Raw genomic sequence first — 27,744 nt, 5'->3', positions numbered from 1 at the left:
ATATTACAGAAAAAAGTGAGTGTTGTCTAATCTAAAAATACGTAGTTATGAAATCATTTTTAAAAATTATTTTGCAATTATTTTAAGGTGAAAGAGTCTCTTCAATGTAAATTATCCAAACAATTAGGGATCGTTATTGAAGGTACAATTTGGTAATGTGACACACATTTTTTTTGAGTGCACAGAGGCGTTCTGACTATTGCTGTTGTGCCCAGAGTGTTCTCCGTATTTTCCGGCGCTGGTTATTCATGTTATCGAACATCGCAGTGGCGGTTGGCAAATAAACGTGCAGCACGTTGTGATTACACGTGAGCCGAGTTCCCCGGCCGTCCGGCAGTGGGTGCGAGCGGGACGGAGCAGCGCGGCGAGAGCTTTCGGCTCGCGTCTCTCGTTCGCACAAACGCCGGCAGCGGCACGTTGGCCCTGTGTGAGTGGGTGTTTCGGTCAGTGTGTGTATCTGTGAGATGCATTTTGTATCTGACTTCGGTGAGCTAGCCGTAACTTAGATCGCATTCAGCATTGTGCGTCCCAAGTAAGCGGTTCGTTGAGCGGTTCGAAGTTTATCAACAAAATAGAAGTCTCGAAAATAAATATCTCCCAAATAAACAACACTGAATAAAGATATTTTGCAAAAAGAATATTGAATACTTTGGTGGATTCATGCAATAATATTTATAAATTCACATATTAATAATTCTTAAGAGAGTGACTTAAGTGACTCACTGCTTTTTCTCTCAGTGCTTAGCCTAGATTGCAATCGAAAAAAGTGCAAATTAATTGTTATTGAAGTTGCATTTTACATAAGCCGAAAACGAGTTGAAACAGTATAAGGATTTCGTTGTGCAGTGTTAACAATACAAAGTTCACAAAGTGTTAAATAAAATTGCACATCCCCAAAAATTCTAATATTACCAAATAGCTGAATTTACCTTAACAAATATTCTTCAAAATACTTTCAGATATAACTCAAAAATAATTTTGTAAGTGTATATAACAGCACTGAAACTAAAACACGATCTATTCTGCAAAGAAACCCAAAAAGTGCTCAGAAAAGCTCAATTGCTTAGAAACATAAACAATCAGCTTTAATTGTTGATTGCATTACAGCCATCTAACGCTAAAACAGTAAAATTGTCTGCGACCGAGAAAAACTAAATAATTGGTAAGAAATATAAAGTAGTATATTTAAAATTTCCAAAGTTTAGAACTGACCTAACACAGTTCGTTTTCAGTTGACCCCTGACAAAATTACACTTTAACAAAGCTTTTTAAAAAGCAGCTTTAAGCGACATATTCAAGCAATTAAAGCTTGCACAGAAAGAAACCCCATTTTCAAATGAAAACGAAATCACATAATACTGGGAAAAAGAAAACAAGTTAAAGGGGCAATTTACGAAGTGCAACAATTCTTCCTGACAATTCTTATGTAAAAAGCACGCAGTGAACTGTCAAAAAAGGAGGCTTGGCCTTCCACGGAATTCCTGTCAGAAACAGGATAGCGAGATAAGTACGGGAATCGTCCTGAAACTGACAGATTTCATCCTGGCACACAGATGTTGAGTGGTTTCTGCCCGTTTAGCCAGGATTTTAACGACCCTCAGATTTATTGGCATTGCAAATTCAAATCTGAAATATTTATTCGTGATCTATCTTAGCTTTCCGTTTCAAATGCAAATTCGCCCTCGCTTCAATGAATTTCCCCTTTGCGAAAGAATGAAAATTGTTTTCACTCTCCAAGAAAAGTAGATACTCAGCTCTAAATTTCAATGCGCATATCATTTTGTAGTTCTCGCCTTGCGCTTTATGTAAGTTGGGTCTTTGATTTCATAACCAGTCAGCGGAAATGGTATTGGGGTTGCTAGAAACGTTTCACAGACACAAAGATGCTCAGATGAGCTATGATTACAGATGGTGCAAAAATTATGCTCGACCAACAGAATTCGATGTTAGTTTCAGTGGAAATATCAAGTTAAAATTAAAAAAAAAAGTATTTTTCTTTTTTTTTCTGTTAGAATTAATTAATTTCTTATTATCTATATTTTTTAATCATTCCTATAAACGTTTCATAATTTATTATCCCACAATTTACACATCTAACTCTCATTTCATAAACATAATTTCCTATTAGGCATTATTAAATTTTGAAACAATTTCTCACTTTAAAAAATTAGTAGATCAGCTAGGCCATAAATGGCTTTGCACTAATTTTAAAATTTTCTCAACTGTTTGCGCAGTTTATTTTCCGGTCTTGGCCATTTAGCGTGCCATTTAACGTGTTCGCCCAAAAGAGGGCAACGAAAACCAATGCAGCTGAACTGCACTCGCTTTTGTGGCCAAATATAGCGCGAAACATTCAAAGTCAGCAGGCTGGAAGCCGTACAAATACCAGATCCTGCATCCCGATTCATGTCCTATAAATATCGCTACGGGTGGTCGGATGTTCCGACTGCAGGCTTTGTTCCTCCGGAGTCCATAGTCCGTTTGCGAACCCAGTGGCTTTGTCCTCCAACTGTGTTGTTTACACAATCAGCCCGGATGTCTGCAAGTGAGTCACATGCGGCCACCGGGTGCCGCAGTCGCCTGTTGAGGATTTGCCTGGTTACGTGATGGCTGAAGGTTGGGCTCCCCCCTGTGGGCGGGCGCCAATCCAGCCCACTTTTTCACTTTCCGGCCTGGCAAGTGTGGCTTCTTGGAATATTCGGGGCTCGTCTGGCAGGCAGTTTCCTTGATTCGACTCGCAACGGGTGGTAAATGGGAGACGTGCTGTGCGGACACGTGTGTGAGGTGATGTGGCCGGATTTAATGGGAGTTGATTCGGGTTTCATCCCCGAGCGTCTGCAATTGCAGCACATTGCATGGACTGCGCCCTTGATGGTCACATGGGTAACAATTTTGTTTGCGAGTGCAAATATTTATGGGAATCATTTCGGGTTGCGTAATGCCCTGCGAAGACGATGGGCCAGTGACCTTAACTTATGTTATGTTATGTTATGACTGTTACAGCTAACAAAAATGCAACTATCTTACCTTATATTAAATATATTATTAGCTTTAAAATACATATTTTAATGTGAATTACAAGTCATACGTAACAAATATTTGACTTTTAACAACAATTAAATTAATATTTTTATATGCTTGTCTTTACAGTTACCGCGCAAATTGCTAAGAAGTACCTCAATGTTCACAGTCGACAATGAGCAGAGTTAGGCAGCTCAACAATCGCATCTGGAATAATCAGAACTTTATCAAGTGAAATCGGTTATGGACTGGTTACTAGCAACTCCGCAGTTGTACAGCGCGTTCTCCTCCCTGGGTTGCTTGGAGGGCGATACCTATGTGGTCAACCCGAATGCATTGGGTAAGTAATCACCATAGGATACTACATCATTTCGATATTTAACTTCTTTTCAACTTCTTTTCCTCAGCCATTCTGGAGGAGATCAACTACAAGCTCACCTATGAGGACCAAACGCTGCGTACCTTTCGACGGGCCATTGGATTCGGCCAGAATGTGAGGTCAGATCTGATACCGCTGCTGGAGAATGCCAAGGATGATGCGGTCCTGGAGTCGGTCATACGGATACTGGTCAACCTGACGGTGCCGGTGGAGTGCCTCTTCTCCGTGGACGTGATGTACCGCACGGATGTGGGTCGCCACACCATCTTCGAGCTGAACAAGCTGCTGTACACCAGCAAGGAAGCATTTACCGAGGCCAGGAGCACCAAGAGCGTGGTGGAGTACATGAAACACATCCTGGAGTCGGACCCCAAGCTGTCGCCGCACAAATGCGATCAAATCAACAACTGTCTGCTGCTTCTCAGGAATATCCTGCACATTCCGGAGACGCATGCCCATTGCGTGATGCCCATGATGCAGTCGATGCCGCATGGCATCTCCATGCAGAACACGATCTTGTGGAACCTATTCATCCAGAGCATCGACAAGTTACTCCTGTATCTGATGACCTGTCCGCAGAGAGCCTTCTGGGGAGTGACCATGGTGCAACTGATTGCTCTGATCTACAAGGATCAGCATGTGAGCACTCTGCAAAAACTACTAAGCCTCTGGTTCGAAGCCTCTCTGTCGGAGAGCTCTGAGGATAATGAGAGTAATACCTCGCCCCCCAAACAGGGAAGTGGCGATTCCAGCCCCATGCTGACCTCCGATCCCACCTCCGATTCCTCGGACAACGGCAGCAATGGCCGTGGCATGGGCGGTGGCATGCGGGAGGGAACAGCGGCCACTTTGCAGGAGGTGAGCCGCAAAGGTCAGGAATACCAGAACGCTATGGCCAGAGTGCCGGCGGATAAGCCCGATGGCTCCGAAGAGGCCAGCGATATGACGGGGAACGACAGTGAGCAGCCAGGTTCGCCGGAGCAATCACAGCCCGCCGGCGAGTCCATGGACGATGGAGATTACGAGGACCAGAGACACAGCCAGCTGAACGAGCACGTCGAGGAGGATGAAGATGAGGTGAGTTCCCATGACCAGTGTCTTTTCAATATATAAATATCGTACTCTTCCAGGACGAAGTGGAGGAAGAGGAGTATCTACAATTGGGACCAGCCTCGGAGCCCCTAAACTTAACCCAACAACCAGCTGACAAGGTCAACAACACTACCAGCCCAACGTCCAGCCCGCCACAGGGCTGCCTGGGCACAGAGCCATTCAAGCCACCACCTCCTCTGCCAGTCAGAGCCTCCACCTCGGCACACGCTCAAATGCAGAAGTTCAACGAATCGTCCTACGCATCCCACGTATCTGCGGTCAAATTGGGCCAGAAGTCCCCCCATGCCGGCCAGCTTCAGCTGACCAAGGGCAAGTGTTGTCCACAGAAACGGGAATGCCCCTCCTCGCAGTCTGAGCTATCGGATTGCGGTTATGGCACACAGGTGGAAAATCAGGAATCCATTTCCACCTCCAGCAACGACGACGATGGGCCGCAGGGCAAGCCGCAGCACCAGAAGCCTCCGTGTAACACGAAGCCACGGAATAAACCACGGACGATTATGTCGCCGATGGACAAAAAGGAGCTAAGACGCAAAAAACTGGTCAAGCGCAGCAAAAGCAGCCTGTAAGTTCCTGGAAAATCCACAGCAAATTGATTAGAAATCAGAAATTATTATGAGTTCTCTAAAAATGTTAACAACTTTTGCAACCATTTAACAATAATATTGAATTCACAGCATCAACATGAAGGGTCTGGTACAGCACACCCCCACCGATGATGACATCTCCAATCTGCTAAAGGAATTCACCGTGGATTTCCTCCTCAAGGGTTACAGCTATCTGGTGGAGGAACTGCACATGCAACTGCTTTCCAATGCGGTATGTCGATATGGATATATAAATTATTATAAGTACTATAATTTCGATTTTCTTAAAAATAATTTACACACACTAACTAACTAATTGAGACAGAACAAGGTGAATTTTTGATTTATGATGTGCTCATGCCTTTTCATATGTTTTTTACAGGCTTAAAGTAGATTAGGTTCATTATCTTTTGAAATACCTCACATTTTGCTATTATTATTTTAAATATAATATTATGTATTATCATAAAATCTTGAGAGAACTTCTCTGATTTCCCTCCAGAAGGTGCCCATTGACACGTCGCACTTCTTCTGGCTGGTCACCTACTTCCTGAAGTTTGCCGCCCAACTGGAGCTGGACATGGAGCACATCGACACAATTCTCACCTACGATGTTTTGAGCTACTTGACCTACGAGGGTGTTTCCCTCTGTGAGCAACTGGAACTGAATGCCCGACAGGAGGGCAGTGACCTGAAGCCCTATCTGAGGCGGATGCACTTGGTGGTGACGGCCATCCGGGAGTTCCTCCAGGCCATCGACACATACAACAAAGTGACCCATCTGAACGAGGACGACAAGGCCCATTTGAGGCAGCTCCAGCTGCAGATTAGCGAGATGTCCGATCTGAGGTGCCTTTTTGTGCTGCTGCTGAGGCGCTTCAATCCCAGCATCCATTCCAAGCAGTATCTCCAGGATCTGGTGGTTACCAATCACATTCTCCTCCTCATTCTGGACAGTTCGGCCAAACTGGGTGGATGTCAAACCATTCGCCTGTCGGAGCACATTACACAGTACGACTAAACTTTACAGCGAATCCTTTTCGACTTTATTAATGGAATAATATTACAGGTTTGCCACGCTGGAGGTGATGCACTACTATGGCATCCTCTTGGAGGACTTCAACAACAACGGAGAGTTTGTCAATGACTGCATCTTCACCATGATGCATCACATAGGTGGCGATCTGGGCCAGATTGGGGTTCTATTCCAACCAATTATTTTGAAAACCTATTCAAGAATTTGGGAAGCGGACTATGAACTGTGCGATGTAAGTTTCTTCTGAGATTGACTCTTTTGCTTTCATAATACTACATATTTTTATAGGACTGGTCTGATCTTATCGAGTATGTGATTCACAAGTTCATGAATACTCCTCCGAAGTCGCCACTCACCATTCCCACGACTTCCTTAACGGAAATGACCAAGGAACACAACCAGGAGCATACCGTTTGGTAAGGATTTCAGAAGTTTTCCTTGAAGCAATATATTTAATAAGGGTATAAGCAATATATTGAAATATTAAACCAAAATCTTTGATCTAAGATACAACTAACCTAAGCAATAAACATAACACTTTTAACAATTGTGGACCATAAGAACCAGATGTCTAGCGTTTTCTTTTAGACATATTTAGTCGTCCTAAACAAAACTCCATCTGTGGATGAGCTACAAGAGATTTTTAAAGTGTAATTCAATGATTTTTAGGGATCCAAGTATTTATGAGATTCTTTACTTCCTAACATGACTTTTAGGTTCACTTGAACTTTGAATAAGACTAACGAATAATACGCAATGTTCACTTAGCTAACTCATGCAGACGGTAGTATTTAGTCAATGTTATTAACCATAACTATATTCTTTAGCTCTTGGTCGCAGGAGGAAATGGATACACTGTATTGGTATTATGTGCAGAGCAAGAAGAACAACGATATTGTGGGAAAGATAGTTAAGCTCTTCAGCAACAACGGCAACAAGCTGAAAACCCGGATTTCTATTATCCAACAACTTTTGCAACAAGTGAGGATTTAACAAAGAATTCTCAGGATGGATTTTATTAATACTTTGCCTAATTCTTGTAGGACATTATTACCCTGTTGGAATACGATGATCTGATGAAGTTCGAGGATGCGGAGTATCAGAGAACTTTGCTGACCACTCCCACTTCCGCAACCACAGAGTCTGGAATTGAGATTAAGGAGTGCGCCTACGGCAAACCCTCAGATGATGTGCAGGTGGGTGGTTGGTTCGATATTACTGCCAGGGAGTAAATAACAATGAACTTCCCAATTCTCCAGATCCTGCTGGACCTGATCATCAAGGAAAACAAGGCGCAGCATTTGTTATGGCTGCAAAGGATACTCATCGAGTGCTGCTTCGTCAAGCTGACCCTGCGGAGTGGTCTCAAGGTTCCGGAAGGCGATCACATCATGGAGCCGGTGGCCTACCACTGCATCTGCAAGCAGAAGTCCATTCCGGTGGTGCAGTGGAACAACGAGCAATCCACTACGATGCTGTACCAGCCCTTTGTGCTGCTGCTCCACAAACTGGGCATTCAGCTGCCGGCGGACGCGGGCTCGATCTTCGCCAGAATTCCGGACTACTGGACACCGGAGACCATGTACGGACTGGCCAAGAAGCTGGGACCGCTGGACAAACGTGAGTTAAAGTCAACCACAGAAAAAACAACCCATTTGTCATTCCACAAAGGTGATGTATATACCGTTATCAACAATTTTTGCTCTCTCTCTGTGTGAAATTTTGATCATGGGAATCTCGCCCAAAACCGAATCCAAATCCGTTCTTCCATCCATTCCCATTCTGATTGTGTGTCCGTCGGTGTATCTCGATATGCTGTGTGCCTCTCTCCTTCTCCTCCTTCTGGGCTCTTATAGTCAACCTCAAGTTCGACACCAGTGAACTGGAGGATGCGACGGCGTCGAGTCCGTCGCGGTACCACCACACCGGACCCCGTAACTCGCTCAGCTCGGTGAGCAGCCTGGACGTGGACCTCGGCGAGCCCGAGGAGCTGGCCCTCATACCCGAGGTGGATGCGGCCGTGGAGAAGGCACACGCCATGGCGTCCACGCCATCGCCCAGCGAGATCTTCGCGGTGCCCAAGACGAAGCACTGCAACTCGATCATCAGGTGAGCATCCATCGGAATAGAAGAAGGACTATCCTCTCTCCTGACCTTCCAATTGCTAATTTCCCCTTATCGCATCCCTATCCCATAGATACACACCCGATCCCACGCCTCCAGTGCCCAACTGGCTGCAGTTGGTCATGCGCAGCAAATGCAATCAGCGCACAGGTCCGGCTGGTGATCCCAGCGATTGGTAAGTGCACTTTGTCCACATGCATCCATATCCATATCCACATCCACCACATCCCCATCCACATCCACATGCATATCCATATCCATATGCAGAGCCAAGTGGTGCGACCTAGCCCAACCTGAGCGAAGACAATGCCGAAAATCTTCAGATTTATGGCACACGGCAGCCGTTAAGGCTCTCCAAGCAGCGAACATATTGTTAACACGACGCTGCGCTCTCTCTGCCAACTGAAATCAGCCAACTTGGAGCTCTGGACCGCGATTTATGAACTTTGCGGCCCCTGGTGCATTTACTTTCCTGTGTTGACAGTCGTTGTCGCCAGTTGCGCACTAAATGTCAGCTCCGTTTTGGCCATTGTGTCTGTCGGCCAGTCTCCCTGCCTTCCACTTAGAACTGAATGCACTGGCGTTTTATTATGTATCTTGAAAGTTATGGGTTTGCTAAAGCAATTGAAATCTGCATTTTAAGATCATTATTCAAGGTGTCTAAAAGCTTGCAGTAAATAAGAAGATAGTTCTATTATTGGGCATCTCTTTTAGAATGCTTAACCTTAGTAGAGATTTCTGGCTAAGTTAGTCAAGTAGTAGAAGGCAAGATGTAGATAATTGGAATATGGTAGCTACAACAATTTTTCATGAACTAGCATCGTTGTTTTTCCCAGTGCAACCTGGACCACCGCTCGACTATCTATCTAGATGCATTTAGAGTGTGTTTCCCATCCGCTTTGGCCATGTGTGTCCGTATTACTCGTACTTTTGGACCGACTCCGAGTCCGACTCCATCTCCGACTCCGTCTACGTCTCAAGACCCCACACGATCAGATGCAGCTCACCCGCTGGCGGAGCTAGCTGCTCCTGCGATTTTGCGATTCCGATTGCGACGGCTGCTGCTCATGTTGAACAGCGTTTTGCATTTGGGTTTATGACTTTTTGTATGGCATTTTGTTGTTACACCGAAACTCTTAGATTCGCGATAAATAGGCGGGTTAACCGATTAGAGGATAACGCAAAGTATATTGGGACTGCCGTAGAACACGCTTGGGAATGCGAACGCAAAGGGTGGGGCTGCGTTTAATTTGGGCGTTTAAACGAGTTTGCTTGATTGATATCTGGCAATTAGATACTTCGAGTTCTAATTAAACAGGCATAATATTGAATTAATGAGTGTGCCGAGGTTTTACTTGCTTTGATGATATCAAAACATTAATTTTGTTAAATATCAAATTTCTGAAATCTTAAATTTACATAGCTCCATAAGCTTAATGATTTATTCGCTTCTGGAAAACCAAAGTTGTTTGTGTTAGGCAAGACTTAAATTGAATGTGCATTTAGCAAAACAAGTAATAACTTTATAAACATAGTATTTGTATTTCAAGAAGTTTGTTTTTCAAGCTTACCCCAGTGATACCCAAACTTTCCACACCCTCTCCTGAGTTTTTTTCTTAAGAATCATTTACACCTTCGCCACAAGCGAACACACTGCTATCCGGCAATCAATGCTATCCGTGAGATACATGGGCCTGACCTCTGTCAGCGAACCCAGCAGCAGCAAAAACCCAGCAGCAACATGAGCAGCAGCCGCAGCAACAACTGCAGCAGCAGCAGCAACATCAAGAGCAACACGAAATGAAGTCATCGCGATTAGCACGCGCAGCTGAGACAGAGCCTATGAATGTCGGGGCAGTTGTATCTGATAGATACACGTAGAGTGGAGGACAGTGGCTACACTCGCACCCTGGCTGCATAAATTGAGTTTGTGTCTTTGTCGCATAAATAAACCAGATAATCGCGGCAGCTGGTTGAAGTCAATCAATTCATTAGGCTTATAGGGCGAAATCAAAGCGTTTACACCGAATTAACTTTAATAAACCGCCTGAATAATTGCCCATTGTTCTGGGTAATTAGAAATCGGAGCTTGGCTATGGAGACCGCCATTAATCACATCGAGAGATCTTGACATTTAGCCAGGTCTTACAATCATCCGACAACTGCTGTTGCATCCTTAGAAGAAACTGTCGTCGACCCCATGAGAACTTCCAGTACACTGAACCAGTTTTTGGACCGAAATTTGCATATTTTGCTCTTCGAAGGCATGTGATATTTTTATTTATACCTTGCTGATATTTTATTTATTGTTTGCTGCACAAACGGTGCGGTGCTTCCTCTGCCTTTGTCAAACGAGTTTTGTCTTTGCAGTATGTTACTGTTTTTTAGTTTCATTTGCCTTTTGCGTGGAAAGTAAAAGTCAAATGTTACGCGATCTTTGGCCCCCTGGGGCATCCCCGAGCTGAAAAGGCAGTGCGTGAGTGCCATAGTGCGACCAAACAAGTTCTTTTTCCAGTCTCGATACTATAAGAAACTATATAAAAAGCTAGCTAAGTTGCTGACTCAGCAGTAGGATGAAATAATCTACTATGTTTTTAAGCTGGTAATAGGTTTGAAAACGGTTCCACATGCCAGCAGAAGCGGTAAAGTATCTTTTAGATACTTTAAGTAATTGCATAACTGCGTAAAAGCTTAAGCAAATTATCACTAGATGCAGACACACTTTCTGGCCGCTTTTATTGTATTTTTTCTAGTTGCCCTCGGGGCGTGGGCGTTGACAAAAGGCAATTTTCCAAAGTAATTTACTCTGACGCCTGGCGAAAATTGAATTTGACATTTTTCTCATTTTTTGCCGGTTTTTTGTTTGACTTCGAAGTCGTACAGGCATTGGCCAGCCCACTAGGAAGCCCAAGTCAACAGCTCGAGTTGCAGTTTGAGTTGCACCTTTCAAGTGGCCCGTGGGCTGTGTTTTCCACTCCGCAATCTGTCAGGAGCAGCAGCAACACCAAGTGAACAGCAGCAACATGGGGCAGAAGACTACTAACCATATATATATATGATTGTTCCATTGGATTTCCCAGCTTCAATTGGCGACCTTCTTGGGCTCCGAATTCATGTTGGGTTTGGCCTGGGTTATAATTTTTTTTTCCTCTTTGCTTCTACATTTTGTTAACATTTTGCATTATTATTGCCAATGCACTTTGTTGCTGCTGCAGAGCAATAAGTGCAACATGCAGCCGAAACATGGACACCTATTGCTCTCCGGTGGACTGGGGCTGCCACCACATCAATCAAGCCCATAAATCATTTTAATTATTAAATAAACAAGTTGCGGAAAAAAGAACTACTGCAGCCGTGGAGTCTGCTGAGTCATTCTATTCAGAAACTGCATCTAAAGCCATAAAGTGTGAGAATATATGGACTCGGGTAGCAAAGGGTTAATTGAGCAGCGATCTGTAAAGTTTATATGAAAGGAAAGGTATAGGTATTAAAAAGGTACAAATTGGGAGATTCGAAATTTGATACATTTAATTAATAGCTTGATAATAATATTGTATAATCTTACTGTGCCTCACAATCCAGCCATTCATTCTACTAACCTCATTGTTTGATTCCATCTTCTTTTACAGCGTGGGCTCCTCGTCGACAACAGTGGACGATGAGGGATTGGGCAAGTCCATCAGTGCAGCCACTTCGCAGGCGGCGAGCACCTCCATGAGCACGGTTAATCCCACAACCACTTTGAGCCTCAATATGCTGAACACCTTCATGGGAAGCCACAACGAGAACAGCAGCAGTTCCGGATGCGGAGGCACCGTGTCCTCCCTGTCCATGGTGGCTCTGATGAGCACTGGCGCGGTCGGCGGAGGAGGCAACACCTCTGGACTGGACATGGATGTGGACGCCTCCATGAAGTCGTCGTTCGAGCGACTGGAGGTCAACGGATCGCACTTCTCGCGGGCCAACAACTTGGACCAGAAGTACAGTGCCATGGTGGCATCTGTGTACGAAAAGGAGAAGGAATTAAAGTGAGTGCGATTGAGCCTGGTGTCCCAGCTCAAGGATGCCAATTTAACAAGTCGCACATAGGTTACATTTATTTGTTTTAAAAAATATTTCTAAAACGTTATTTTAAACATGCCTCCTCTCAGTTTGACAGATTTCTTCCATGCAATATTTTCTCGCTCGCCTGACATGGCCTTTTTCTAAAATATTTTCAATAGTTTTTGATGCTATACGTTAGTAATTTGAAAATATTGTTTGCACAGATTTCTTGAATAGCGAGTTCTCCTCTTACGTACATACTTTGAAATATGTATTGTAGGTCTCCCCTTTACCAAATACTTATTATAAGCCTAATTAATTGTTCGGCTTATCTCGGCCAGTCGGTTGGCACACAGCTTAGAAGCGTATTTTAAGATAAATAATTGTTATATATTAAGGACGGTGAAATGTGACACTATCCAAACCATTTCATTCGTTTATTTTGTGACCCAACCCCCTTTCCCATTGAGTTTACTCAGATATATATTGGCTTTCAACGAACGATAAAAAGAAAATCGAAACCGATGGAGGCGAGGCTCTAGTCAATCCCCAGCCAAGATTTCGACCTGGCTAATTGACAATTAGACAGATTGCGCAAATGGCAGCCCGTCATTGTGTCAATATGTCGACCAAAGAGGGGAAAAGCTGGAGAATGCCGGGCATTGCTGAACAGTGTCTCACATAAATTTATGGCAAGCAATTATTCAATTTCAGCCATTTGCGGCTGGCGAACATTTTCACAGTTTGTATGCGATTTCAATGGCTCTTTTTGGCCACCAAATTGTTCTTGTCCTTTTTTTCTGTGGGCGAGTATTCTTTTGTGTGTGTGCTCATGTTTCGTCTTTTGGCTCATGATCATTGCAGCAGCGACAATGTCTCTTTGGCCTCGGACCTGACCAGAATGTATGTGAGCGATGAGGACGATCGACTTGAGCGAACCGAGATCCGGGTGCCCCACTATCACTGAGGATCCAATTCCAATCGATCCGATCTGATCCGATCCGATATCCGAGTTTTGAGTGAGGCCCACCCAGCTGGAGAGAATTGTACCTTAATCAATCAAATCAAGTAACGTTTAATATCACCCGGCACAAGGATTGTACATCTTATGACCTCTGAATGAAAAAGTATACCTGATTAATTAGCTACCCATAACGTAAATTACGCGGATAAAGTAAAGTCCAAGCAGAAAGTGAAGAAAAGTGCATTATTTGGTTAATGAATGTGAGGCTCTGCAGACTGTTTGCCTATGCTAGCCCACTAGATACTCTTAAGTTAACCTTAGTTCCCAATCGTATTCGGTATACCTACCTACCACATACACACACATACATGTAAATGGGCAGTTCCTGGTTCAAATAGTGCAAATATACACAGATAAATCTATTTACACGTTTAAGAAAGAAGAGCGGCCGGTGTCCATCCACCAAAAACCATCTGTATGTATATCCTTATAGCCATTATATATATATATATAGCCAAAAGCAACAAATCTCCGTCTCGGACTGGGTGCAAATCCAAATGTGAATAATGTGCAGCAAATTGGCGGAGCCGCATAAAAAACGAGCGGTGGGCACCGCGAATTAAGGTCATCTGGCCAATCCGGGGGTCAGGGGATCGGGCGAGGAACCAATCTGGGGAGACTCCACGCACGGTAGCCGATAGAACTGAGAAATAGCCGCAGCGCCAAAGAAATATTGAAAAAAGTACACTGAACAAATATTACTAGAAAAACAAAATCATTTCAAATATATGAATCACAATCTTAAATAATTGCTTTTCATTTAAACCGGCCCATACAATCTTTACAAGCCCCAAGATCAAATGATATCCAATTCATCAACTTAGTTCACAAATTCGTGTAGTCACAGTGTAATAAATAAAACTTAGGCGACTCGGTTCCAGTCACATATTGGGACTTGGTCTGGCCCATACATAAATGGCAAAACATGGCTAAAACAATTACCAAAATGCGGCGGGCACAACAATCGGCCATCGTAGCATAAGCATACTACTCGTACAAGAAATAATAATAATAATTGTGGCCAATTGCTGCTTAGTTGGCTAGTTAATTGCAACATGGCCAAGACGACAGTCCCCTCTCGGCCAACTCTCGATGGCCACGAGTTCTTGGCTCGACTCGACTTGGCTAGAATGGCGAGAGGCTCTTTGGGAGGTAAGTGATTCACTGTGGTTGGCGACCAGTTCGGAAGTTCCGTTTTGGCTAAGTTTATTTCCTCGTTTTATTGTTGGCCAAAATGCCCATATTATTTAATTTATTCACGGACAATGCTTGGGCTTAATAATATACTTAAGGCACAATGAATAATAATGATTTAAATGGAGTTTCATTTATAGTTAAACACAATTAGTTCCATGCATACTATTTGGACTAAATATTTATTTCATGTAAAAGGGTATTCATTTTTTTTAATTCCTTTACCATTTCTAATTTAAGCCACAAGCACCTATGACTTCGAAATCGCCCATTCGTGGCATCGCCTGTGTTTGCCATTGTGGTGCACTGGTGACGGGTTGGTGGCTTATGTCTTCGCCTGCAACTCGGCCCGCAACTTCTGGCCAAAATGCAGTTGGCAGTGCAATTACCAAGACAAGCAGCTAATTTTATTTGCTGTAAACGTGCGCCTCCGCCTGCAGATTTGCTGTGGGTTTATGTTTGTAGTGGTAGTGTTTTGTTTCGGTGGGAATAATCCGATGACTTTTATTCGAGAACACGCCGATTGCGTGTCTGAGGCACATTAAGCTCCTTTGACGGGCTGCCGCCTTCGTCACTCGTCAATTGAGTTGTCAGCACCAGAAGTGAGAAAACCCATTAATCGGGGTGGTCTCTTTAGTTATGATGCGGCTTAGACTGGGTGCTAAATGGCCAAAGACGCCGGGCCCATATGCAAATCGAACCGGAAATCGCGGCGGCTGCGATTTGAAAGTGAAGAGCAGCACTCCCCACAAAAGATGCGATTGTCAAAGGCTCCGGCCAGATTAAATAGCACAATGAGCTAGTCGATCGCGAAACTTGCTCATTTGAAAGTTGAGTTCAAGTTCAGAAATGGCAATGGCAACGGCAACAGGTTGGTTGCTATAATTTATTTACCACAATAAGCTATTATCCCACATGCACAAATAGTTGTCAACGGGAACGATGGAGCGGCAAGAAACTCTTTTCGTTTGTGGTTTTTTGGTGGTTTTATACCCTACTCGAAGTGGGTTTGTTTTTTGCTACTTCGGAATGCAATAAAAATTTAATTTATTTAATGTTAAACAAGCTATAATTGAGTGCAGCCAAAATAAGTTTTGGCGTTGTACGACATGACATCTAAATGCAGTTATATTATAATCATTTTCTTTCCCTATAACACATCTGCTTAAAGAATGGCATAATACCCACCAAAATCATTATACCCCAAAAGCCACTAACCAGCTTCTTTCAAAGCAAATGGCCATCCTCAATGCTCATTCAATAATGACTTTGATCTTTGGCAACGGAACAATCGAATATTATTTGTGCAAAGCCATGTGAAATGGGCACTAAAAGCCAGTCTGATGTAATGGGGAAGTGTGAGACATTTAGATAACATTTGGCCAGGTCCCTCGCAAAGATTTGGATAGTACTTGAGGCTCTGGAATTTTTTGGGCATTTCAAGGAGGGCCAGGAGAGCAGCAGCAGCGGCAGCAGCTCGAAAAGTCGTGTCAAGACAAAGTGCAATAATTCACACTCACTTTCGGGTTTGACGGTTTATAGGTGGGAACACCAGCGAGACCAGAAACACCAGCAACATTAGCAACACTGCAACTTGCAACCCCGCAGAATCGACAGCTCGGACATGCCCAGACACTCCACTTATATAGAGTCCCGCGATTATGAAACTCTACATGAGCACGGCTGACACTCTATATAGTTTATGACTTGATAAACCCTCGCATCGATCCGCGAGCAACCCATTGTCCAAATAAAGTCATAAGCCTGTGCGGCTGCAGCAGAGACCAAATTCAATTTACGATTTGTTTGATCGAGCATTTGAAATATGAAATGTTGAACCAATTTTGCTTGGCCACCGGCGGCAATTTTCAGCTCTCCGATTTATAGTTCAATTTGATCATGATTTATCCAAACGCCCATAAATAATAACCGAGATTAGGCGGCCAGGGAGTGGCCTTTGCCTCGGTCTCTAATTGATGGCGATGCGAAATTTAATTATCGGTAGTCGAGTGGTCAGCCATCAGGTGCTCCAAGATGAAAACCTCCAGGTCATTTGCATACGATTCTTGGGTTAGGATGAGTCTTTGTGAGGCCGAATGGGATCGCAGCTCCTCGGTAGCCTCGTCAGCGAAGACTTGAACCCGAACCGAAGAGCCTGCTTCGTTTTCTTCGGGCACTCGGCTTCTTTCGGAGTGCCGGACTTTCGGAGTCGGCGGCTACTTCTACTTGGCGTTGCATAAAAAGTGGTTCAGTGGAGCAAACGCCTTCAAACCGAAAGCGTCGCGAACGCCTCTATCAAATCGGAGACTTTGAGTCGCGCGGAAGTGAAGTGCATCCAAGGATCAGGATTCTATATCCTTTATAAGGAGCAAGTGTAACACTGCCCAGTGCTTTGATGGTTTAAGAAAAAAAACGCCTAGGTATACTTGCAGCTAGCGGAATATACACTTTATTTGGATACATCAAATAATTGAGTTCTAAACGAAAGTGAAGGTAGGAGTGATCCAGTTTTTGACATAAATTTCTGAAATCGTCATCCGAGCAGCAAAAAAAATATTATTTATGATAAATTTTTTTGTTTTCCTATACTGTAAATATTCAGTTATGTTTTTGACGCTTGAACATTTTATCGACTAATAAAGAAAATGTTTTTTGATAACCAAAATTAAGATCCGGCTTAAATTGGTTAACTTTCTCAACATAAAAATTTAATAAAAAGGGAATATTATTCTTTTTTTAATTCGTTATCAAAAATGAGTTTTATTCTTGCATTAAAGTAATTCAGGCTATCCATAAATTCCATAAAGTCCATAAATTATAAGCTTCTATTATATTCTTTAATTTTTTTGTTGAAAGCTCATGAAGTTAAAATGTCACAGATTGCATTAATAACCAATTAAACGAAAATCGACATTCCTTTTAATATGTTTTGCAATAAATTATTATTTACCTGATAAAAGCATATTTTTCGAATTAAAAATTCATTCTCGTCGGAGCTTAAAGTATAAGAACTTGAATATAACTATTTATTTATGAAAATTTTTTGCTAATGGTTATGTTTGTGATTTTTATAAAAAAACTTTCTATAGGCCAAATGTCATAGATTGCATAAACATGGCACTCATACAAATTATAGACTTTTAAAGAGGATCTATACCAAGAAAAATAGAAATCTTTCAGTGGCTAAAATTTATTAATATCCATACCAGTTTGCCTAGTTTTTGTTAAGCTCTTGCATTGCGGAAATATGCTAGCTATAATGAATACAAATTGTGCTAAGTTATAATAGAACAGACTTTGGATTTCAGGGGGATCAACTATTTTCTCAGGCAAGAAACATAGAGTTTTTATTGTTGATTGACAATTACAAGTGTGTTGTCATTACGGATTATTTTGATTAGGTTCAATTTAAATTGAATTGGCCAATGAAATTGCCAGCGAATTGCGCTTTAATCAGTCTGACAGACGTCACACGGTGGCAGACAGACTAATTTGCATATTAATTTTAATTGAGTGAACAGCGACCGGCAGGAGACATCCATCGATAAAGTTCATTCGAATTGAAGTGGAAAATGTCAGCCCCGAGACCGAAAATCAAATTGAAATCGAAATGGAAACTGAATTGAAATAGAGCCATTGGCAATGCAGCTGTCCTGGCTACGTGGTGGGTCCAATAAAATCAGACACAGAATAAATTTAAATACAATGCAATGCAGATTGTCGAAAAACAAATGTGGTTACAGCTGAAAAGTGCTCTTTCGGAACCGAAACGGAAAGCAAGTTCGTTGCCTAAGTCTTTTGATTGATTGACCAAAAGTCGACAAATTTATGGCAGCATCATCCCCCTCTCATTTCTCTTTTTGTGCGGACTCATAAAACCCCACCTTTTCAAACTTCCGACTAGCGAGTGACAAGCCTTGCAAATTGTTACACACTAACCACTCAATGTCATTGGCAAAAAACTTGGCGAAACCAATGCAAAGCAGACACATAAAAAAATCGCAAATCTCGCACTATATTCCATCATCGAATTTGCATATGCAAATTTCATTCCCACGACTTTTAATTGCAACGAACACACAAAAACTAAAACTGGACATCGCATGGAAAGGCTGAAAGAAGACCTGGAAGTATCCAAGTGAGATAATTCTCGATAGTTGTTTGTCTTTCAAGCTGACGAAGCCAAGGTCAAGTGCGTGATGCTATCCCCAGATATTTATCACTGATCAAGTCTGTTTTGTAGCGTCTTAAGTATATATTTTATTGTCAACAATTTATTGACTTTTTATGATTCAAAGTTTAAGCCAGTGAATTGCATAATTTCCATTTCACTATCTCTATGATGTACAGTTCGTTTTAATAAGAGGATGACGTGTATTAAAAGTAGAAACATTTTGATTAATTTTCTAGGAAACTCTAAATTCAGCTTAAAAGATTTTACAGCTTTTAACTTGTTTACAACTTGAGTGATTTAAGGCCCTCTTTCGATTAAGTTTCATAAGTAGTACTTAGTGGGAAGACAGTAAATTTCATAGGTATACATTTTAATTTTTAACCATCATCTTTAAGCTGTCTCTATGCATTTGCAAATGAATCCTACCTTTAACCCCATAAATCTCATCTAATGGTTGTTTCTAGAGTATACAATCTTCGGCTTACTTAAAACGGCTATTAATTATTTTTATGATATACTATTGCCTGGCACATCTTTGGGTCATTTTAATTAACACCATTAGCAAAGCCGTTAAGTAAGCCAAATTAATGAAGCAAAGTTAAATGACTTTTATTTGAATTCAATTCGATTTCCCCACAAGATATGTGTCATAATCAAGTCAGAACTCTGTCACTTCCCTCGGGGGTAAATGGAGCAGGTGAACATGGATTTGAAATTCAAGTGAGCTCAATTTATGGCAGAAACTTAATAAATAAAAAAGCAAACCAGACCTGGCTATTCCATGACAGACCAGGCCAGGCCAGAAGAGAACCATGGGTGAGGCACAAGCCAAAGTCTGAGCTGCACCCAGAAATGCGTACAAATCCGTTGACATTTCGCCCGACAACCTTACAAGACACTCCAGCCTCCGAGTCAAAATCGGAGCCACAAACAGCGACAGAAACACAAGACGGGCACTGAGACAGACAATTACTAATTGAGTTCCCCCTTCGAGACTTACATTAATTACCCTCTGTCGGGGATGTGGAGTGGCGGCGTTCTCAACTTTGGGTTCATTAAGGGTGGGCGGTGCCCAGTTGGGCCAGTTGGATTAGGTAACTCTTGTATCTTCGCGGGCTAAATGTTCAATTTACAAATTAACCAAAGCAAACATTTCGGTGCAGAGTTCGATTACAACAGCAGCAGTAGGAAAACAAACAATTGTTGTGAAATCCCTTGCAGGCGAATTGAATATCGAAATCCGAGTCGAAACGAATCGAAAAGCAAACTATAACAAGGGCAGGCCGACGAATTAATTGAAAGTATTTACAAAACTCGCAAGCATTTAATATCGGCTAACAATCAGAAAAATTAAATGGAATCGAAGCCACAGCTGAAGAAGGGCAGCCACTGAGGATTGAATCCAAAATTGATTGAGCCCAGCGGGGGATTGGTTTAAAAGACTGGAAAAATCTTCAAGCTGTCGAAAGGGTTTCCACCCACTGACCTCTGGGTAATTAAGCAGTTGATTGAATGCATTTCCAAAGCGTTTTCATAAAAGATATGCATATAGTTCAGAATTAAGCAACAAATCCTTTCTTTTCCCAAACGAATATTGTTTTTAATTCGAGCTCCCACTGGTATTTTGCAACTATCCGATTGAGGATTGAAGATATTTCTAAGAAGTAACCGATTTGATCCGGTCCATTGTTGCTCTGCCTCCTGTTATTCACATTTTCCCCCGAGGCGTTGTTGGTTAGCCAAAAGTTCAAATTGGCAAAAATATTGATTGTGGGCCGAGTTCAAGTTGGGTTGAGTTACTCAAGTCAGTCCGGCAGTCACGCACATGCCCCTTTCGATTTCGTTCGAATCCGAATCTCTTTTTAGCGATTTCTCAATTCGAGTTTCGAGTATAAGTGCTATGCAAATCGATCGGCGGAGCTACCTGAGCCCAAATTCAATTTGCATTTCCCGAACAAAGTTCGTGATATGTCAGCGGGCGTTAGAATGTGTTGGAGGTCACACCGCCCCTTTCGGTAATCGGTGGTTGACACTTTTGCTGGAACTCCGCAATTAGCAGAACCTTTCGAATAATTCGTCCAATGTCGCTGGCATTTGTGATGAATTTCGGTTGAGATTTGCTTTGGGTTCGGTTTAATTCCGTTTTAATTGCTATATCAAAATGCCAAAGCCCGCTGCTAGCAAAAACGAATGACTGAGGCAACGAACTTGATTTGAAAACGGGTTGAATCTGCCTTTGGGTGGCTTGGCTGTCAACTCGCCCCTTAATAGTTTTAACTCACTGTGGATCTAAAATCTCGGGATCTTAATTTTTGTTGCCTTCGATTTTGCAGTGATGTGTTGCTCTGGTGTGCTCTTGCATTTGCATAGCTGTTGGCACCTGTCCCAGCTTATTGAAACATTTTTATTGGCATTTATATAGCATTATACTTCGTACACATGTTACTTCTTGTTTATGCTTATTTTTTGCTCTTGTATCCAGGTCAAGTCGGCTGTCATTTGATGCAAGTTATTAGGCAATGTTTCTACCTCTCCCCGCGAAGCTTGTTCAACTACAAATTGCGTTTTGCATTCAATTTGGCGTAAGCTAACGCACATGTGGGCGTGGCCTGGTCACTAAGGCGTAGCTTTTGATTAGAATTTCGGTTTTGCAAAGAATAAAGGCTTTAAAATGTGCGAGCACTTTGTGAAGTTTGCCTTGAACTGTGCTTTGAGGTGGGGAAGTGGTTTCACCCAATAAAATCATTTTAAAGAATCAATTCACGCAGTCTTTAAACAATCTTGAGAAAACAATATAATGTGTTTTTGTTATATAGCATTTTTCTGTGACTTGCAGAGATTTTTCTGTACCACTGCTGACCCAATTCTTCAACTAATTACAGCTAACAACAGTTTCCAGCGAAATCATGTCTTCACTGATTAACTTTCCAACTGTTACAAATCCGGCTTGTTGTATTGTAATTAAGAAATTTTCAATGCCAACAGTGGTCTGTGTCTGCTGTCTTAAAAATGATACAGTGTATTTTAAGACCTTTCGCCATTTTTTAATCTAAGAACATTATTTAGTTAGCTGCGAAAACTATTTGATGCAATTAGTCTTGCTTGAACACCCGCTTTAATTGCCGAAAAGAATTTAAGCCGCCACCATGAGTGATTAAGTAAATTAGCGTTGGTCAGAACGCGATAGACCCACACAGATAGGATCATTTGATTCCGAGATAGATGTTGCAACTGGCCGCGACAACTAGCAACTTGCAACAAGCAACCTGCTGCCTGCGAACGACATCAATTAGCGGCGTTTTAAGTGCGTTCCACGTTTGGCGTGAAAAAAGCTGAAAAGCGCAAGAGGAAAATGCGTCGAAAAACGCCTCAAGTCAATCAATTTTCCTAGTGCTGTGTGGGGTACACAGAACACAATTCATCCCACTTAATACATTCCACTTTATATTGACATGCTTACTTTCTTAAGTCTTATCAATTGATTGTATTTATAACAATATGCCCGCTCAGATTGAAAGTTAACGTGTCCCTTTGAAAGTATTAGTAAGAAGTCTTAAATTTTTTCCTGTGCACGGACCAACAAGGAGGCCCGAACTTGCAACTCGGACCTGGTCAAGATTGCGTGGCCAGATTGGAAGCCATTTGGAAAGGCAGTGCTCGAGTTACGCGCCGGCAACTTACGCAAATTTTGTCAGTCCTCCGTCCCCTGGAGTCCCCCGGAGTTGCCCAGATCCTCGATCTGTGATCTCCCCTAAGGCCCGAATGTCCAAGCCACTAAAAGCCGCCTCATCAGAGGGAGATACTCAGCGACACACCCTAATCGGGCCATGTCTTTGGATCTCGGTCTTGGACTCTGTGTTCGAGTTTTCGAGAAACTATGTGTGCTGGCTGCGATGTCTGGATCTGGGGTTTTCAAAGTTTTTAATTGAAATCTGCAATGGTCTGACTGTCTGGCAGACAACTAGTTTACGCATTTGAAAGTGCTGTGCTTTGCTGTGCTGGTAATTAAAAACTTGTCGTTCGATTTGATAACTTTTTTTCTGAGTACCCTTAAACGATTGGAGCAAGGCGAAGTCGAGAAGGGGTTTGATGGCCATATGATAGTTAATGGATTTTTTATGGGAATATATAAAGATAGCTCAACTAATGCAATGCAATTTCTACGACAGACATTTTATTGCCCAACTATATTTTTAGGTAATATAATTGGGCAATATATTTTATGTGCACAACAATTTAAAGTAAACCTCTTGTCATTAGCTAAGTTGCTTAAATTATTTTACAATTTTGAAAATTAGCTACTTCCTTAATTATGTAAAATGTAGTAAATTTTATCGTAAGAGTATTTCTCCGTCAAGGAACTCCAGCAATGTTCCTTTCACGTTTCTTAGTCGGTCAACGCGGCGCATACGCAACATTTGTCATGATATGTCCACTCGGTCTGGTCATGCTCATTTTCGGCGTCGCCGGTGCAAGGATGTACAGCTCAATGATTAATGTGGTGGCAACTTTGTTAGCTACCCCCTCGCGGCAAAAACCAATTCGCATTCCGGCCCTGCTCCATCATCTCGCGATTTTTAAGTAGCGATGCCAATTGATACCAGTTTATCAAACCAGTTTAGACGCAATGCGAAAAGCCAAACAAAACGCCCCTCGGCTAATCCGAAAAACCCAAAAAACGTATAAAATGATTGGGGCATTGCACAACTCCTGGAGAGGAGGAGGCCATAACGTGACATCCTGACTACTGGATCGCAGTAACTTAATATGCAACGCAATGATTACGTTTTATGGCCGCAACTTCTTAGCCTTTGGCTCTTGGCCAAAAGTGAGTGGGAAAAACGCAGTTTTTTGGCGCGGCCAAAGGATTTTAATTAACCGATTGGCCAAAAATCTAATTTCCGTTGGCGTTGTAAAATGAACAAAATCCGCTACAATATCTGTGATGCAATATCATCCGAAATGTGCCACGCACAACTTATCAACAAATCAAAGCGAGTCCGAGCCGCATTGACACACTTTTCCCGCCCGCTTTCCACCGCCCACTGCCGCCCCTTTTTTCCTGCTGTCGGAAAATCCACACACAATTTATAGAGCAATGTGCGTTTCGACCGGAGCCGAAAAAGCCTGGCCCAAAGCGAGGTGCGTGAGTCGTTCAATCAATACAATTCATTCATTGAGCCCGAAGTGGCCAGCAACACGCAAGTTGACGTTTTGCCTGTTGGCCAAGTGCCTTTCCAGTACAGGGGCGTTGTGATGGGGGAGGTTCTGACTTATAACCGAATAGTTTCATTTTAATATCACATTTTCATATTTACACTTAAGTTTCATATGTGCTTTAGATTTCATATCATGCCATCTCCTGTCTCAGCTGTCACCTCCAACTGCCGCGGATCCCCCTTCACTGCTTTTCGATGACGTGTGCTTTTCCAGTTTTCGAAACGAAAAAAGAAAACCCCTTCCGTCTGCTTGGCACACGCTGGCAGCTTAGAAAAAAAATGCGTTTTCGTAGTATGCAAACAAAAAATGGAGCGCACGCAAAAAAATATAGAAAAAACGGCATAAATCGATGGCCGGCAAAAAGTTGCGTATTTCTACAATTTATTGATTTATTACAGTGCATATAGAGAGCATAATTTATTACAAATCTATTAGAGTTGGTCTTTGGGATTTAAGGATTGGGGGATTTTTGTGCGTGCCAGAAGATTTTTTCATCACAAAGGTAGGAAACGAAAGACTTAAGCAACAAACTTGTTCATTGCAACAAGGGAAAAAGTTTAGAATAGCATGGTTAAACATGACTTTACAGCATCGAATTTTCAATACATTTTAGGATAATAATCTATAAACTGCAGCAAAGTGCACAATAAAAACTCCTTTGCAATCAATTTAGTGGGGTACATAGCTACATGCATTATTATCTCCCCTTGTTAATGACTTAATTAAACGCCTTTTATGTAAACAACAGCAAGTGAGCTGGCAAACAACTGCCACTCGATGCATGATCTGAACCCGCCACTGACACCAAGAAACGCCCACGCAGCAGCAGCAGCAGCCACAGCAACAACAATGACCACACGCCACTGCGCTGCACACTTCCCACGCCCCCTTTCCGCCCCCTGTCGCCTGCTAGTCATGGCCCCTGAATTTGAACCTGCTGCCAGTTGCAGTGGCTGTTTGTTTTTGCATCTACACAAAGAGAAATAAATTGTGCTTTCGATGTATATATTATTCTGAAAATATAACATAAAATTCAAGAATAGAAATGCTGATATATTTCTCAATATGAATCTAGAAACATTCTTGGTAACTTCTACATATCTATGACACAAATATGCAATTTCTTTGTTCAGTGTATTCCGTTCAGTAGTGGCGACTGCCAGTTGATAAATATCATTAATCCGCCCGCCTTACCGTTTGCCTTTGTCTAGTGCGCCCAAGAAGATTGATAATGCGGCACCAAGGAGGGCTATTTGTGTGGGAAGTGTTAATAGGACGAATGAATATAAATATCCAATTAAGTGCAGCCATTTGATTTAATTGGCCGGCGATTTGCGAAAGGGGGATCTGAGGGGAGTGAATGGAGGCAAGACCCCCGGTGACTACGAGATGTTTGCGATCCGATTTGCTAATTAGCTTGTGGCTCTCCCCTGACCACCGCCTTCCATTACGATCGCCGCCTTGGGCAATGATCTCCGCATGAAATATCACGCCAATTACAGTAGCGGTTACCTCGATCCAGCAACTTAGCGATTCACCGATCCACCGATCTACCGGCCGGCCACAACCAGTTAGTTTTAGCTCGGCACACCGCAAAATTAAATCAATTTTATCAAAAAGTGAAGTTAAAGAGATTGAAAGCAGCGCGAATGGAGTTTACTCATTAATAAAACAATAAATACATAAAAGATTATATAGACAAAAGTTGTTAAAGATAACATAGGAATATCACTACTCAAACATAAATTTGTACATAACTACAATTCCTCCTTTAAACATAAGCTTGATAGTATAAATATACCCCTACAATGTACAGGGTATCTGCTTTATAGACAACCGCTGGAGTTGAGTGATTTCGGTTCAATTATGTTTACTGCTGCTCATTAAACATTTATCTAATTGATTGAGCAGTTATGTGATGTCACATAAGCAATTACATGTGTGCCAAGATTTAATACCTCGACCAACTTTATGTCTCCCCTTTTAATTACTCATTTGATCACATTCCTGAAGAAATCCCCTCTTGTTTCCCAATTACAGATGCCTTACCACCGACTGAGTACTTTGGGTCTGCTGATTCTATCTTTGGTCTTGGCCAAGGCGGATGTCGGCTACCATTACAACAGACCGACGAGACCCACGGCTCCCTCGGCGCCTTCGGGCGCAGGAGCAGTGTATACGGGTCACCAGTTCAGTGCGCTGCCCACCATTCATCCACTGCCTCCGATTCCGGCACTTCCTCCACTGCCCACGGCCAGAGTTCCGATTCCCAGGAGTCGTCCCTCAGCTCCGGCTGCCAGCATCGTTAGTCATTATCTGCCACCGAAGCCGGTGGTCTCCACATATATTCCACCGCCAGCTGCTGCACCCATCTCATCTATAAGTTTCCACGGAACGCCCACTTTCAAACCCATCTACGGACCGCCACCGCCGGCAAGGACTTCTCTTGCCACGCCCATCGTGGTGCCGCCCACGGGACCAGCTCCATTGACAGCGGGAGGAAATCTGCGCATTCCCTTCGGCAAGCAGGCGTTGATATCGCCCGGAGAATCCTACGTGGCCAACGGCAGGCAGCTGAAGCAATATGCCGTCATCGAGATTATCGACAACGACATAGACGAGACCCCGGCTCCATTCCTGTCGGGAACGAGTTTCTTCGATCGCTATGGAGCACATGTGGGTGCTCCGTCCGCCAATGGAATCCAACTGGACTCCCGGGCCAATTCCCTGCTGCTGGAGCAGCAGCAGCTTGCCATCCAGCCCCGATCCCAAGGTGGAGCATCGGGAGGAGATGCTATTGCCTTGGGATCGGGCGGCCTGGGCTTTGTGCGATTGCCCAACGGTAATGTGTACCTCGGCTCCGGATCCCTGGGCTACATCAGTGGTCAGCAGCGGGTGGCCTCCGTTCTGGAGGCACGCACTCGATCCGAGTCCACGTCGGATGCCCTGCATTTCGGTCATGGTCCTCTGGGCGGAGTGGACAACCTGCTGAGGTTCAAGTAGAGAGGCTACCTTCCTTATCCGCGCACACATCCGCACCTACATCTATGAAAATATGTATATTTTATTGTAAATATGTAATTAAACAAGTTTAAACAACTTTTTGTGTAGACCGTAAGCTTGCTATTAAACTATTTGAGATTCTTGTACATTTGTCCTATGCGAAACATCGAAACTTGATCAAATAAATATAAATATGGTTAAATAATACGAATTTTAATTGGAAGGAATTCGCAATTTTCTTCATGTTCCCTCATATTTAGCACAGTGGCGCCATAATGAAAAGCCATAAAAGTCGGTTATTTGAGGAACTAGCAACTTTGTTCGTTGACGCTGAAAAGTAGACTATAATTTCGAAAGACTAATGAGTAATAAGTAATACTAAAAATGGGAGCGCGAAGTTTTAAATCCCCTCCTAATAATAATTCTATTAACTATTCTCATCTTCATAGATATATATTATTAGCTCAACTACTTACGGTTATATTTGTAATTCATTGATGTTTTAATAGCCAAAGCCATTGTTTCTTCAACCCAAACTGAAAGCTAATTAGTTTGAACAATTTGTTTTGACTGTCTGGCGTTGTTTACTGATTGAATTAAATTGGTTTGCTTTATTTTTATAACTTTGTATACATCTGGGATCCACTATTTGCACTATCTCGTGCGGTCGAATTTTTGCACTGCGATGCTAGATCTTTGCCGAGCAAACACTTTTTGCGATTAGGTAATTATTCATGCGCAATATTCAAATGGGTCTGGAACGTGCCGGGATTAGTCGAGTGGATGTAGTTGTTGGACCACTAGGGATCGGTCTATCTGAACATG

General features: G+C 42.6%; 2 protein-coding genes across 2 annotated transcripts; both read left to right on the top strand.

The window, feature by feature from the left end:
- Nucleotides 1–14,074, top strand: LOC117149239 (protein timeless). Its single transcript, XM_033316759.1, is given in 16 exon segments — nt 1–15; nt 3,151–3,245; nt 3,248–3,361; nt 3,429–4,477; nt 4,531–5,078; nt 5,191–5,332; nt 5,603–6,111; nt 6,170–6,368; nt 6,425–6,552; nt 6,964–7,117; nt 7,180–7,332; nt 7,396–7,756; nt 7,993–8,245; nt 8,334–8,435; nt 11,890–12,288; nt 13,169–14,074. Coding segments are annotated over 15 exon segments (4,263 nt in total). The 5' UTR covers nt 1–15; nt 3,151–3,196; the 3' UTR covers nt 13,272–14,074.
- A 2,709-nt stretch (nt 14,075–16,783) lies between these two features.
- LOC117148806 (protein transport protein sec31) lies at nt 16,784–27,115 on the top strand. Its single transcript, XM_033316442.1, has 2 exons — nt 16,784–17,015; nt 25,957–27,115. The coding sequence occupies exon 2, from the start codon at nt 25,957–25,959 to the stop codon at nt 26,917–26,919; it is 963 nt and encodes a 320-aa protein (XP_033172333.1). The 5' UTR covers nt 16,784–17,015; the 3' UTR covers nt 26,920–27,115.
- Nucleotides 27,116–27,744: the final 629 nt, after the last annotated feature.

Source organism: Drosophila mauritiana, chromosome 2L (assembly GCF_004382145.1).
Source record: "Drosophila mauritiana strain mau12 chromosome 2L, ASM438214v1, whole genome shotgun sequence".
NCBI lineage: Eukaryota > Metazoa > Arthropoda > Insecta > Diptera > Drosophilidae > Drosophila > Drosophila mauritiana.
This window is presented reverse-complemented; position numbering and strand designations above follow the sequence as displayed.